The following is a 13,511-nucleotide window of genomic DNA, read 5'->3' as shown; positions in this document are numbered from 1 at the left end:
CACACCCACACAGAGGTGACAGTATTTCTCAAATGTGTATCAACAGTATTACTGTTAAGACATTCTCTGTCACTCCAAAATCCTATTCTCGACTAAAGCTACAAATCAGAAAAGTTGGATTACCGGAAATATATATATATAACACATTTAGCATGGTAGGTCCATTCCGCCAGTACCTATACATTATGATAACATAATGAAAAAAATGACTGTGGTACAATTCTCATATTTTATTTTGTTAATGCCTGATAAAAAATTAACCTCATCATTCAGATCCATTATTTGGAATGAAGAATTTACTATTCCCTGACTCCCTAATTTGGCACTTTGAGGAATTTCCTCTGCACACCAAGCCCCAAAACGCACTATTTTCTAGACCAAAAATGAAAACATGCATATATACAAATGAGCTGAAAAGTTACAACACAAGATGATCATTTTGGTGAAAAATAATCCCCCCAAATAAGCAGCATGTCATGTCCTTAGAATATGTTACCCTAGAAAGCTAGTAAAAATTCAGGCTAAGGAGGCAACTTAGAGTTCAAGTTTTATCACATATCAGCAAAGTTTTAGACTTCCTTTAAAAACAGACACCTTCAAAGTGAACTCTTGCCAGAAGGGTTGATTTTTAATTATGTGTATGTACAAACTTCTCTATTTTAACATTCAACATATTCAGGATTAATTCTAGAAAGATGCTATAGCTGATTTATAAAACAAAATGATTTAGGATCAGAAAGAAAATAGGGGCACCCAATTTTATGTAGTCTCTCCCTAACTACCCCACCCACAGCATCACAAAGTTTTTTTTTTTGTTCCTTTTTTTTTTTTTTTTTTTTTGCTAATGCCACAATTGAAACCTGTATTAACTTAAAAGTTGACACTAAAGGAAGGAATTAAGAAGTCATTTTTTATGGCTTTTAAGCACTTGAATGCTTTAGAACCCCCTTGAAAATGCTAGTGAGCAGGTCTTATTCCTTTAAATGTTGCTTTGATTTGAATCTTGGTGAAATCTAGATTCCCTATTAAATAGTTGCATGCTAATTTTGGAGAAAGTACAATTTAAAACCTTTAACAACTACTCTATTGACTCTGAGGAAGGGGACTTTAGCATGCCGCTGTTCCGGCTAGAGAAGCATTTCAACACCTTTCTGCAAACTAAGATACAAAACAATGAATGAGAACTACAAATAGAAATCTAGTAAGGCAGTTCTGTCACGTACGAAAACGGTTTCCCAAATGTTTTCTACACTGACATTTTTTAAAAATGATATGATACCCGGTTCTTCCACATTCAGTGTATAAAACTCAACTTTAGACATGTATGTGCGGAGAAGATTCGTATGTCCAAAACCATCCATTTGCATGGAAATCTTGTCATTGCATTGCTTTGTGTCATTCTGGCTTCAATCACCCACAGGCCGCTGGAGGGCTGGGAGGCCCAGGAGCTCAGCACTCTAACTCCTCCATGACTTCCATGACAATTGTCCGTGGGCCCGTCAGAATCAGATTGCTCACGGTCCGGTAGTCTACGTGCAGGACGTTAAGCCCATTGACAGAGACGACAAACTGACAGACCTAAAGGAAAGATGCAAAGAAAGAGCATCTACTGTAGCACCTGGTTTTGCACAAAGCTTTAATAAAGACAGTGTGTAGTCCTAAGCAGGTAACTTCATTCTTAAAATATCCAAATGTATCCAGCTGACGACTCCAATTCAATAATTTCCAAGGAGCTACACGTTTTCTGGAAGGCAGCATAATAATAATAATAATAATAATAATAATAATAATAATAATAATAAAAATAATCTTAGTGTTTTACAAAATTGGGCTTAAATCCTAACTCAGAAACGTACTAGCTTTAGCTAGGCATTTAAATTTCTGAGCTTTATTTCCCTCAACCCTAAAATAGGAATTAATAATAATAATAAGAGTAATACCTACCTTGTAAGACTGTTGTAAGAATTAACGACATATAGAGAGTTTCTACTTGCAGTAATTCACAGGCACACTTGCTCCCAATTATAAATTATTGGTGTTGAGACTCAACCAAAGAATGTAAAAAATACCAAAACACCTTGGGAACCATCATTTCCTTTTATTGTTTTCTATGTGGGGAATATCAATATAAACTTAAACATGGTATTAAGTTCAAAAATATCTATACTTTTTACTTAGATACAACAAAATTGGAGAGTACTGGAGAGAGTATTGGAAAGCTCTGTTACTGTGGAAAAGATGGGGTACTTAGAATCAAAGATACAGATTTAAGTTATAGGTCCTTTTGGTGGAATACCTTAATCAAGCAATTTCTCCTCTTCTATGTCTCAATGATATAAATGCCTCATTTGTAAAACAGGTAAAAACGCCTATTCTCACAGGCTCAGACTAGATAATGCATTTGAAACCTCTTTGCAAATACCAAGCACTACACCGATGCTGAGTTCTATTAATTTCTTTCCTTTTAAAAAATACCCACTTTCTTCATGGTCACAGGCAAAACAAAATGAAAAGCGGGCAGTAGTACAGAGACTGCTTATTTACTCAATAAACACTTGCTGTTGCTGTCATAAACTTAGATACTTTCCACTCCCCAACCTACATGACGAGGGTGTCTTCTCCACATAAGATCACACACTATTACTGTTTCTCTTTTCTTGGTTCCACAAATTTGTCTTCACGGATTCAGGGCACATCTTTTTTTTTTTTTTTTTTTGAGACAGAGTCTCGCTCTGTTGCCTAGGCAGCAGTGCAGTGGCACGATCTCGGCTCACTGCAACCTCCACTTCCTCGGATCAAGCAATTCTCCTGCCTCAGTCTCCAGAGTAGCTGGGATTACAGGTGCCCGCCACCACGCCTGGTTACTTTTTGTATTTTCAGTAGAGATGGGTTTCACCAACGGGTTTCAATGTGTTGGCCAGGATGGTCTCGATCTCTTGACCTCAAGTGATCCGCCCACCTCTACCTCCCAAAGTGCTGGGATTACAGGCTTGAGCCACCGCGCCCGGCCTCAGGGCACATCTTATACAAAATGAGCAGTTTTCAACCATGGTGGAGGTCACAGTCATAATCAAGGTCACGCTAGCAGGTCACAATCTATCCTGAACTAGGCCACAGTAATTTGCAAGACAATTTAGCAGGAATTTGATGTAGGCATCAGCCTGGGCTTTGTTTTTTTTCTGCTGCAGCAGACTCATGAGCCAAAGAATGGAAGAATTTCACCTCCTTCCCAATCCAGAGCTTTAGACTCTAGACTTGGGCCTTTCAAATCCCTTGTCTTTTCCATAGATAACAGGGATTTCCTTCTCCAAAAAGATGAATAGCCTTTTTGCACTGCCAAATAAGAGGGCAGGTGTTGCCAGGTGAGTGCCCCCTCCAGCTGACCCTTTGCAGACTCCCTGAGATTAGCCATGTCTCCGCATCACTCAGGGATCACATTCAGCATTTACTCTTTTTTCTTTTTTTTTTGAGATGGAGTCTCACTCTGTTGCCCAGGCTGGAATGCTGTGGCACGATCTCCTCCATCTCCCAGGCTCAAGCCATCCTCCCACCTCAGCCTCTCGAGTAGCTGGGATTACAGGTGTGTGCCACCACCCTAATTTTTTGTGTTTTTGGTAGAGATAGGCTTTTGCCATGTTGGCCAGGCTGGTCTTGAACTCTTGACCTCTGGTGATCCTCCCACCTTGGCCTCCCAAAGTGCTGGGATTATAGATGTCAGTTACCGCACCTGGCCTCAGCATTTAGTCTTAACCACAATTTTGCGTCCTCTGTCGCACACTGTGTTTGTTTTAATTGACCAGCATTTAAAATTTAGAAAATCTGCCAGGCGCGGTAGCTCATGCCTGTAATCCCAGCACTTTGGGAGGCCGAGGCATGTGGATCACCTGAGGTGGATCAGCCTGGTCAACATGGTGAAACCCCATCTCTACTAAAAATACAAAAAAATTGGCTGGGCATGGTGGCGGGTGCCTGTAATCCCAGCTACTTGGAAGGCTGAGGCAGGAGAATTGTTTGAACCCGAGAAGTGGAGGTTGTAGTGAGCCGAGATCACACCATTGCACTCCAGCCTGGGCAACAACAGTGAAACTTCATTTCAAAAATTAAAATTTAGAAAATCTTTGCATAAAAATATAGAATATATAGTTTTATATATATAGTTATATATATGTTTTTAACATATATATGTTAAAAAACATGTTTTTAAAAACATATAGAAAAACATATATATATATATGTTTAAAAAAATTTTAAAAGACAGATGAAAGGAGAAATATAGGCCGGGCGCGGTGGCTCAAGCCTGTAATCCCAGCACTTTGGGAGGCCGAGACGGGCAGATCACGAGGTCAGGAGATCAAGACCATCCTGGTTAACACGGTGAAACCCCGTCTCTACTAAAAATACAAAAAAACTAGCCGGGCGAGGTGGTGAGCGCCTGTAGTCCCAGCTACTCCGGAGGCTGAGGCAGGAGAATAGTGTGAACCCGGGAGGTGGAGCCAGCCTGGGCGACAGAGCAAGGCTCCGTCTCAAAAAAAAAAAAAAAAAAGAAAGAAAGGAGAAATATAATTCAGTATATCCGTACAGTGGAATATTATTCAGCCATAAAGTGGAACATACAACATGCTACAACATGGGTGAGCCCTGAAAACATTAGGCTAAGTAAAAGATGCCAATCAGAATAGACCATAGAGTGTAAGAGCCCATTTATATGAAATATCCAGAATAGGCAAATCCACAGAGACAGCAAAGAGATTTTTGATTTCTTAGGGTTGGGAGCAGGGGTGGTGGGGTGGGGCATGGAAGTGGTTGGTAATGGGTACGGGGTTTCTTTTAGGGGTGATAAAAACGCTCTAAAATTGCTGTAATAGTGACATAACTCTGTGAATATATTAAAAACTACTGAATTCTACAGTTTACATGGAAAAATTGCATGGTATGTGAACTATATCTCCATAAAGCTCTTAAATTATGAAACAAAACAAAACAACAAACATTGAAGGGAAGAGGGCCCTGATGCCAACAGTGGGTAGATCCTTGTAGACAGAAGGGAGAGGCTGGTTTGGTTCAAGACGGGGTCCTGTGTACCTCTTGACTGAGGAGCTCTTAGAGGCCTCAGAAGCTAGGATCGTCAAGGCTGTATGTGTGGGAGGATGAGTACCAGGTAACCTCTGCGCAGGACCTTTACCCAGGTGTTCAAGGGTAGGAAAAGGGCAGTCAGCAGGGCTGTTTGGCCAAGGGCCAGTGGCACCAGTCACTAATACTGGTCAGGGTTCATTTCACTGGACTGCCTATAAGCCCTGGGATGGTGGCTGTGGTGGGGTGTGGTGCACATGATCTCAAGTGGGAAGGACACAGCCAAGGGACACCAAAATGATCTGACATTGAACTTGTCATGAAGCTTGGTGATGGTCACTTCAACTGAATTTAACTTTAGAAAAACAGGCCGGGCACACGCAGTGGCCCACGTCTGCAATCCTAGCACTTTGGGAGGCCAAGGCAGGCGGATCACTCAAGCTCAGGAGTTCGAGACCAGCCTAGGCAACATGGCGAAACTCTGTTTCTACAAAAAGTAAAAATAAAAAAATTAGCCAGGTGTGGTGGCACCCACCAGTAGTCCCAGCTACTTGGGGGACTGAGGCAAGAGTATTGCTTGAACCCAGGATGTTGAAGCTGCAGTGAACCAAGATCATGCCACTGCATTCCAGCCAGAGTGACAAAGTGAGATCCTGCCTAAAATAAAAAAATAAAAAGAAAAACAGAAAATGGTCATTTCTTGTTTTTGTTGTGTAAGTGCATGTACACACACATTTCTCAAATGCCAAAGTTTGTGACGAATGCAGTCTTTCATGAAGTAAGTCTGCTTTAAGGCTACCCTAGGCATAAAGACAGTCTCACTCCCTTGCATTCCCACATGCTGTACAGAGCAGTCCGTCAAGAGTGGGATCAGAGCAAGCACACCGTGAAATGCTCATTTCCCACAAACCTCCTTATTTGTGCTGCCACCTGAGCACATCTCTAGGGGTATAGATTATCAGGTGAAGACCCTCTGTCACAGGTGTTCTGGAGAAAAAGCCCACAACATCTTATACCAACTAGTGTGTGGAGAACTTAAATAAAGATTTATTAGGTAGGTGCAAAAGCAATTACAAGTTACGTTTGCACCAACCTAATAAATACCAGCATCTTTGCCTTCATGAAGCTTACAATTTAGTTTAGGAGGCAGAGTATCACAGGCAGGATCCTTTTCAAAATAGCAGGCAACCTCTCAATCGATTCAGTCATATGTTGAAAAATCTATTATTTCTCAAGTGCCAATCCAAGTACTTTACACACTTAATAAAAACTGCCCTAAAAGTCATATGGTGACATCTATTAGTTTTTGGTTATCCAGCTTCATTTCACTACAATTGACTTGATATCCTTTTCAGGTATCACCTTTCCTCTGCTGTGGGTAGTATGGATAGGAATGTCAACCAACATGCCCTGCCCTCCCCCTATTCACAGGGTCATCTGACCCCAAGCTTGGCCAATCATACTCTGTCTCCTGGACCACTGACTGTGGAGCTGAATAACACAGGAAAGTTCATTTGCTCTGGTATTTGGGTCCCCAAATCTGCCTTGGTTCCTGTCGTTTATCAAGCTTGGTTCTCCAGGTTAGGCACGGTGGCTCATGACTGTAGCACCTTGGGAGGCTGAGGGGGTGGATCACCTGAGGTCAGGAGTTCAAGACCAGCCTGACCAACATGGTGAAACCCCATCTCTACTAAGTACAAAAAATTAGCTGGGTATGGTGGCGCATGCCTGTAATTCCAGATACTTGGGAGGCTGAGGCAGGAGAATCGCTTGAACCTGGGAGGTGGAGGTTGCAACAAGAGCAAATCCCACCTCAAAAAAAAAAAAAAAAAAAAAAGCTTGGTTTTCTGGATCTGCCTGGTTCTCTGGATCTGTCTTTGTTTGTTTTACATACTTAATATCTTTCTAAGCAATTTCTTTTTTTTTCTTTTTTGTTAGGTTAGCTGATTTCTGTCACTGGCAACCCACCATCCTCAATGCAGTCTTTCTTTTTAAGACAGAGTCTTGCTCTGTCTCCCAGGCAGGAGTGCAGCGACAGGATTTTGGCTCACTGCAACCTCCTACACCTGGGTTCAAATGATTCTCATGCCTCAGTCTCCCAAGTAGCTGGGATTACAGGCACACACCACCACGCCCAGCTAATTTTTGTATTTTTAGTAGAGACAGACAGGGTTTCACCACGTGGGCCAGGCTGGTCTTGAACTCCTGACCTCAGGTGATCCACCCATCTCAGCCTCCTAAAGTGCTGGGATTACAGGCGTGAGCTACCATGCCTGGCCCCCAATGCAATCTTTATAAACAAACTAAATGTCAGAGAGGTTAAATTATTTGCTCAAGGTCACATGACTAACTGCTGCATCTGGAATCTGACCTCCACACTCCACAGCTCTGCATGAAGTACAATATTTATAAAGTACAATATGTATAGGCAAGTTCTCAGGCATGCACAGAACAGTGGATGACAAACGTTTCTTCTCTTTAACTGTTAATCAGTCCCTAGGTCCACTCAAATATCTTACGGTGTTGATGTTTAGCTTCTTTCAGCTTCTTAAGAAGCTTTTTATTCAATTAAGGTTTTGGGTTGCTTTTTGTGTCACTAAAAAACTCTGAATAATATGTAAACTTAGATACTTATTTCAAACTTTTTCCTTGAATAAGGCAAAAACCAATGCCTTCAAAATATTTATCATGTTAATATTCAAGGTAGTAATTTTAGATTTAGGCTGTTAGGGCCAGTCACGGTGGCTCATGCCTGTAAACCCAGCATTTTGAAAGGCTGAGGCAGGCGGATCACTTGAGGTCAGGGGTTCGAGACCACGGGTGTTGGGTGCACCAAAATCTCACAAATCACCACTAAAGAACTTACTTATGTAACCAAACATCACCTGTTCCCCAATTACCTACAGAAAAAAAAAAAAAAAAAAAAAAAAAAAGAGTTCTAGACCAGCCTCGCCAACATGGTGAAACCCAGTCTCCACTAAAAATACAAAAATTAGCCAAGCATGGTGGTGGACACCTGTAATCCCAGCTACTCGGGAGGCTGAGGCAGGAGAATCACTTGGAACCTGGGAGGCAGAGTTTGCAGTGAGCCAAGATTGCACCACTGTACTCCAGCCTGAGCAACAGAGTGACCCTCTGCCTCGATAACATAAAATAAAATAAATTTTAAAAATAAAAATAAAAAATACTCTGGGCACAGTGGCTCTCACCTGTAATCTCAGCACTTTGGGAGGCCAAGATAGGTGGATCATCTGAGGTCAGGAGCTCGAGACCAGCTTGACCTAACATGGTGAAACCCTGTGTCTACTAAAAATACAAAAATTAGCCAGGCATGGTGGTGCATGCCTGTAATCCCAGATGCTTGGGACGCTGAGGCAGGAGAATGGCTTGAACCTGGGAGGCAGAAGTTGCAGTGAGCCAAGATAGTGTCATTGCACTACAGCCTGGGCAACAAGAGCGAAACTCGGTTTCAAAAATAAAAAATAAAATAAAAATAGATTTAGGCTGTTAGGAAAGATGTCATCTCTCCCTAAGTGGTCTGAACAACTGCTGTGGTTCCAGCAATTCCCATGTCCTATTAGCAAAAATGTACAAAACAATCTAGAAATGTAGGTATTACTATGAAACATATTCAGTTATAATGAATTTTCAATTAACATCTATGGTACACTATGTGTTGAAAATCAACACACATTATGAGTAACCACAGGAAGCACTCAGCCTGAGGGAAATTATTTCTCCTCTGTATTCAAAAGCACATAGGCACAAACACACAGAACGCGTGACTACCTCTGAATGGCAGGGGGCCACCTTAGGAGGCCTTCTACTTGAGGTGGGGTGACTTAGGTGCCACCCACTGGTGGTAACAAGAGTTCAAGTAAGGTTGTGATACTTTTTTTTTCCCCCTTATAATTATCTTTATCGGATCTGTTTTCAAAGATGGGATTGCATTTCCCTAGTTCTTGGAAACAGGATCAATCATGAGCTCATATAACTGCTCTGTAACTCATCTCCCACAAGGAGGTAGTACCTTCACTTTCAAATGAAGGGATAAAGAGCAAATTCTCTAATGAAAAGGAAGAACAAAATTTTCACAAGTAATATGAAGCTTTGGTAAGTAATGTCTCCAAGCAAGTGGGCAGTGGAGGAAAGTTCTAAGAACCACTGGGCGTGGTGGCTCACGCCTGTAATCCCAACACTTTGGGAGGCCGAGGTGGGTGAATCACCTGAGGTCAGGAGTTCAAGACCAGCCTGGCCAACATGGTGAAACCCTATCTCTAGCAAAAATACAAAAATCAGCTGGACGTGGTGGTGCACGCCTGCAATCCCAGCTACTCTGGAGGCTGAGACCCAAGAATTGCTTGAACCCAAGAGGCAGAGGTTGTAGTGAGCCGAGATGGTGCCACTGCACCCCAGCCTGGGCAACAGAGTGAGACCCTGTTTGAAGAATTAAAAAAAAAATGTTATAAGAACCAAACTTAGCCTTGTAAGAGTTAACAGGAAGCAGGAGGCAGGACTCAGCACATTTCAGGGTGTGATCAGGTTGGGATAAATACCTAGGCTGAACTTCAGCCTTCCTCCTGATAGTAAGCCAAACTCACTAAATAATCTTGCCTCCAATTCCTCTCCCTGCGCCAGTCCTGGCAGATGCACAATAATCCTCTGGATAGATTGAGTGGCCACGGGATTGTTCAATTGCACATTTGTTCTTACAGGCTGGCGTCCCATCACAATGATTCGATTGTTTCATCCACAGTGGGAGTGAGTCTGAGGAGAAACACTACACCTATGATTACATAATTGTCTTCTCACTGCCATGGAAGTCTGTGTTCACCAAGAAATTTGCATCCCAGAAATTGTTGCATTCATGTCAATGCCTTCTTGTTTTTTTCTTTCTGATCTTGAAGGAGAACGAAGGATTGAAGGGAAAGGCTGCTTCTGACTATCCCTGAAAATAACATAAAACATTTAACAGTACAGAGAAGGAGTCAGACAGAAAAGAATGATAAGATACACACAAATAGATGTGGAAAATGACCAGGGCGAGCTGAGATCTGCTTAGTAGGGTAGGAAAGGCTGCCCAGTTAAATGATACAGAAAGCAGAACAAGATGTTAAGTAGTAAGCCATGACCAAAACCTTAATCAGGTAGAGCACTCATCTGTGTTCTAGAGATCATCCTGATCCAACTCCCATAAAAAGTGGAATTCTTTCCTCCACATCCCTACTAGGTATCCAGCCCATCTCTCTGGAATACTTACATTAGGAAATGCACCACTTAATGAGGAAGACTTTTGGAGTCCAGTTGGCGTGTTAGAAGTTCTAGCTATGCGTTCGGTTAACATTATTTGAGCCATTTTCACTGCTCAGTTGCTCAAGTGAAAAAGCACACCCAAACACACAAAAAAGCGGCTCTCAAACCGTAGTGTAAATATGAGTCACCTTTGGGATCCCATTCTAAGTATGAACTCTCAGATCTCACCCAAGACCTACCAAATCAGACCCTCTGGAGGTATGTCCCAAGATTTGCAATTTCATTGAGCATATCAGGTGATTTGTGTACAGAACTACATTGAGAAACAGTGCCGATAATTATCTGCTAGGATTTTTTCTACCAAAAGTTAGTTTAAATGCTCATCCCATACCTGTTAGTATTGTAAGAGAGCCTTTTTTGACCATGAGCATCAACTGCCTCATGCAAGAAGAAGGCTGATGTTTTAGTTATTAAAATTATTGCTTGCCTAAAGGTTGGGCATGGTGGCTCTTGCCTGTAATCCCAGCACTTTGGGAGGCTGAGGCGGGCAGATCACTTGGGGTCAGGAGTTCGAGACCAGCCTGGCCAACATGGGGAAACCCCATCTCTACCAAAAATACAAAAATTAGCCAGGTGTGGTGGTGTGTGCCTGTAGTCCCAGCTACTTGGGAGGATGAGGCACAAGAATTGCTTGAACCTGAGAGGCAGAGACTGCAGTGACGCGAGATTGTACCATTGGCACTCCAGCCTGGGCAACAGAGCGAGACTCTGCCTCAAAAAACAAAAAATAAACAAACAAAAAACAATAAAATTACTACTTGATGGAAGTCTGTTTCATTTTTAGAGCCAAATTTTGCTATTTTTTAAACTTCAACACTAATAATAATAATGACGGACAAAAAATGACTAAGTTTAGAACCATTATTGGAGATAATAATCAGACCTCCTGAGAATAAGAACTCAGGCTTTTTGGCAGCCAAAACATCAAAAAGAAAAAGACTGAGAGTGAAGCAGAGCAACAAAAATCATGAGTAGATTAAGAAATATTTGAAAGCTGTTGAAATTTAGATTTTTGAAAGAAAAGTTATTATTCTGATTGCTCCTATTTCTTTAAACTTTACTCCAAATCATACATCTGATTTTCATAACCTGATTATCAGATTGTGAAAGCAATGTCATATACATTGAGATAAAGCACTATCTTCTTATAATTCGTTATTTCTCCTCTCTGTCCTACACCTGAGGAAGCCTAGCCATTGGGTCCATCCGTGTCTTCGTCTGTTTGGGCTGCTACAACAGACATCAAATACCATAAACTGAGTGGCTTATAAACAATAAACAGTTACTTCTCCCTTTTCTGGATCTTGGTTAAGTCCAAGATCAAGGCGCTGGCAGGTGTCTGGTGAGGGCTGCCTCTTTGTAGATGGCACCTTCTATGTCCTCACATTGTAGAAGGGGCAAGGAATCTCTTTCCAGCCACTTTCATAAGGGCACTAATTCCACTCATGAGGGCTCTGACTCAGCAACCTCATCCTTTCCCAAAGTCCCTGCCTTCTAATACCTGATCACTTTGAGAGTTAGGATTTTAGCGTATGAATTTGGAGGGGATGTAAACATTCAGACCATAGTAGTTCATATCCCCAGACGACGTCTTAGGTCACAACTTGTCAGGCAGCATAGGCAATGCTATAATAGCTAATAAGAACATCTAACCATTTTCCAAAACTTTTGACATGTGTAATTTCATTAAAAATTCCCAACGCAGGTCCTACTATTTTTATTTCCATCTCACGATTGAAGGGGTAGATTCAGAAAGTAAAGTAATTGGCCCAAGTTCACAGAGTTAGTAAGTGGTGAAACCAGGATCTGACTCAAAACTTGTACACTTAAGACCTACACTACTCTGCCCCCTGAGCAATGGATAATCAGCTTCCCCCAAATTGGCACAGATACCACGTAGATAAGCATCCCAGCCTGGTGTCTAAGCACCTCTTTTCCTTTCTTCTCTTCTTATTTATTTATTTGTTTATTTGTTTCTCTCTTTTTTTTGAGATAGGATCTCACTTTGTCACACAGGTTGGAGTGCAGTGGTGCGATCTTGGCTCACTGAAACCTGTGCCTCCCAGGTTCAAGCTATATCCTCCCACCTTAGGCTCCTGAGTAGCTGGGACCACAGGTGTGTGCCATCACGCCAAGCTAAGTTTTGTAGAGACAGGGTTTTGGCATGTTGCCCAGGCTGTTCTTGGACTCCTGAGTTCAGGTGATCCACCTGCATTGGCCTCCCAAAGTGCTGGGATTACAGGTGTGAGCCATTGTGCCAGCCTATAGCGAATTTCTTTTTTTTTTCTTTTTTTCTTTTTTTTTTTGAGACAAAATATCATTCTGTCACCCAGGCTGGAGTGCAGTGGCACAATCTCAGCTCACTGCAACCTCCACCTCCTGGGTTCAAGCAATTCTCACTCCTCAGCCTCCCTAGTAGCTGGGACTACAGGTGTGCACCACCACATCTGGCTAATTTTTTTGTATTTTAGTAGAGACATGGGTTTCACCATGTTGCCCAGGCTGGTCTCGAAATCCTGGCCTCAAGTGATCCACCCACCTCAGCCTTCCAAAGTGCTAGGATTATAGATGTGAGCCACTGGGCCCAGCTGAATTTCTTAAGAACACTGCATTTGACTTTTCCTTCCATCATGCCCAAAAATGGAATAATGCTCACTCGATAATCATCATTATCACCACCATTGCCAACACCATTGCCATCACCTTGATAGATGGAAGAAAATCATGGGGAATGTGACAGGGGCATTTTCACTCTTTTAACAATAACCTGGACTAATCTCTACACCTGGGCCATATCTGGCAGGGGCATATAGGGTGTTCTCTTCAGCCAGAGTTCAAATAACAAATAACCATGTTTATTACAACCTGGAGGAGAAGGAGAAAGTTCCCTCTCCCTGTTGGCAGCCGTGTTCTTCTGTTAGAGTGACACTAGGACGGAATAATAAGGTAAAGATTAGCATCTCCTGGATGAAGAGTTTAAAGATTCCAGGAGGAAGGATAACACACGAATATAAAGTGTATAATTACCCATGGTAACAATGGTTCAGCCAGCAAGCTCCCCCCACACACCATTCATCACAGTGACTGATGGCATCCCCTAATCTCTGCCTTTAACTGACATTACCCAT

At 42.0% G+C, this 13,511-nt stretch overlaps 1 protein-coding gene across 1 annotated transcript in view; it reads right to left on the bottom strand.

Annotated features, from left to right (window-relative positions):
- Nucleotides 1-215: 215 nt before the first annotated feature.
- The window catches only part of DEPTOR (DEP domain containing MTOR interacting protein), a 185,524-nt gene continuing 172,228 nt past the window's right edge, over nt 216-13,511 (bottom strand). The window contains exon 9 of the mRNA XM_023224703.1: nt 216-1,578. Within this exon, the coding sequence (XP_023080471.1) occupies nt 1,450-1,578 (129 nt within the window). The 3' untranslated portion in view covers nt 216-1,449. The remainder of the gene's footprint in view (nt 1,579-13,511) is intronic.

Source organism: Piliocolobus tephrosceles, chromosome 7, assembly GCF_002776525.5.
Source record: "Piliocolobus tephrosceles isolate RC106 chromosome 7, ASM277652v3, whole genome shotgun sequence".
NCBI lineage: Eukaryota > Metazoa > Chordata > Mammalia > Primates > Cercopithecidae > Piliocolobus > Piliocolobus tephrosceles.
This window is presented reverse-complemented; position numbering and strand designations above follow the sequence as displayed.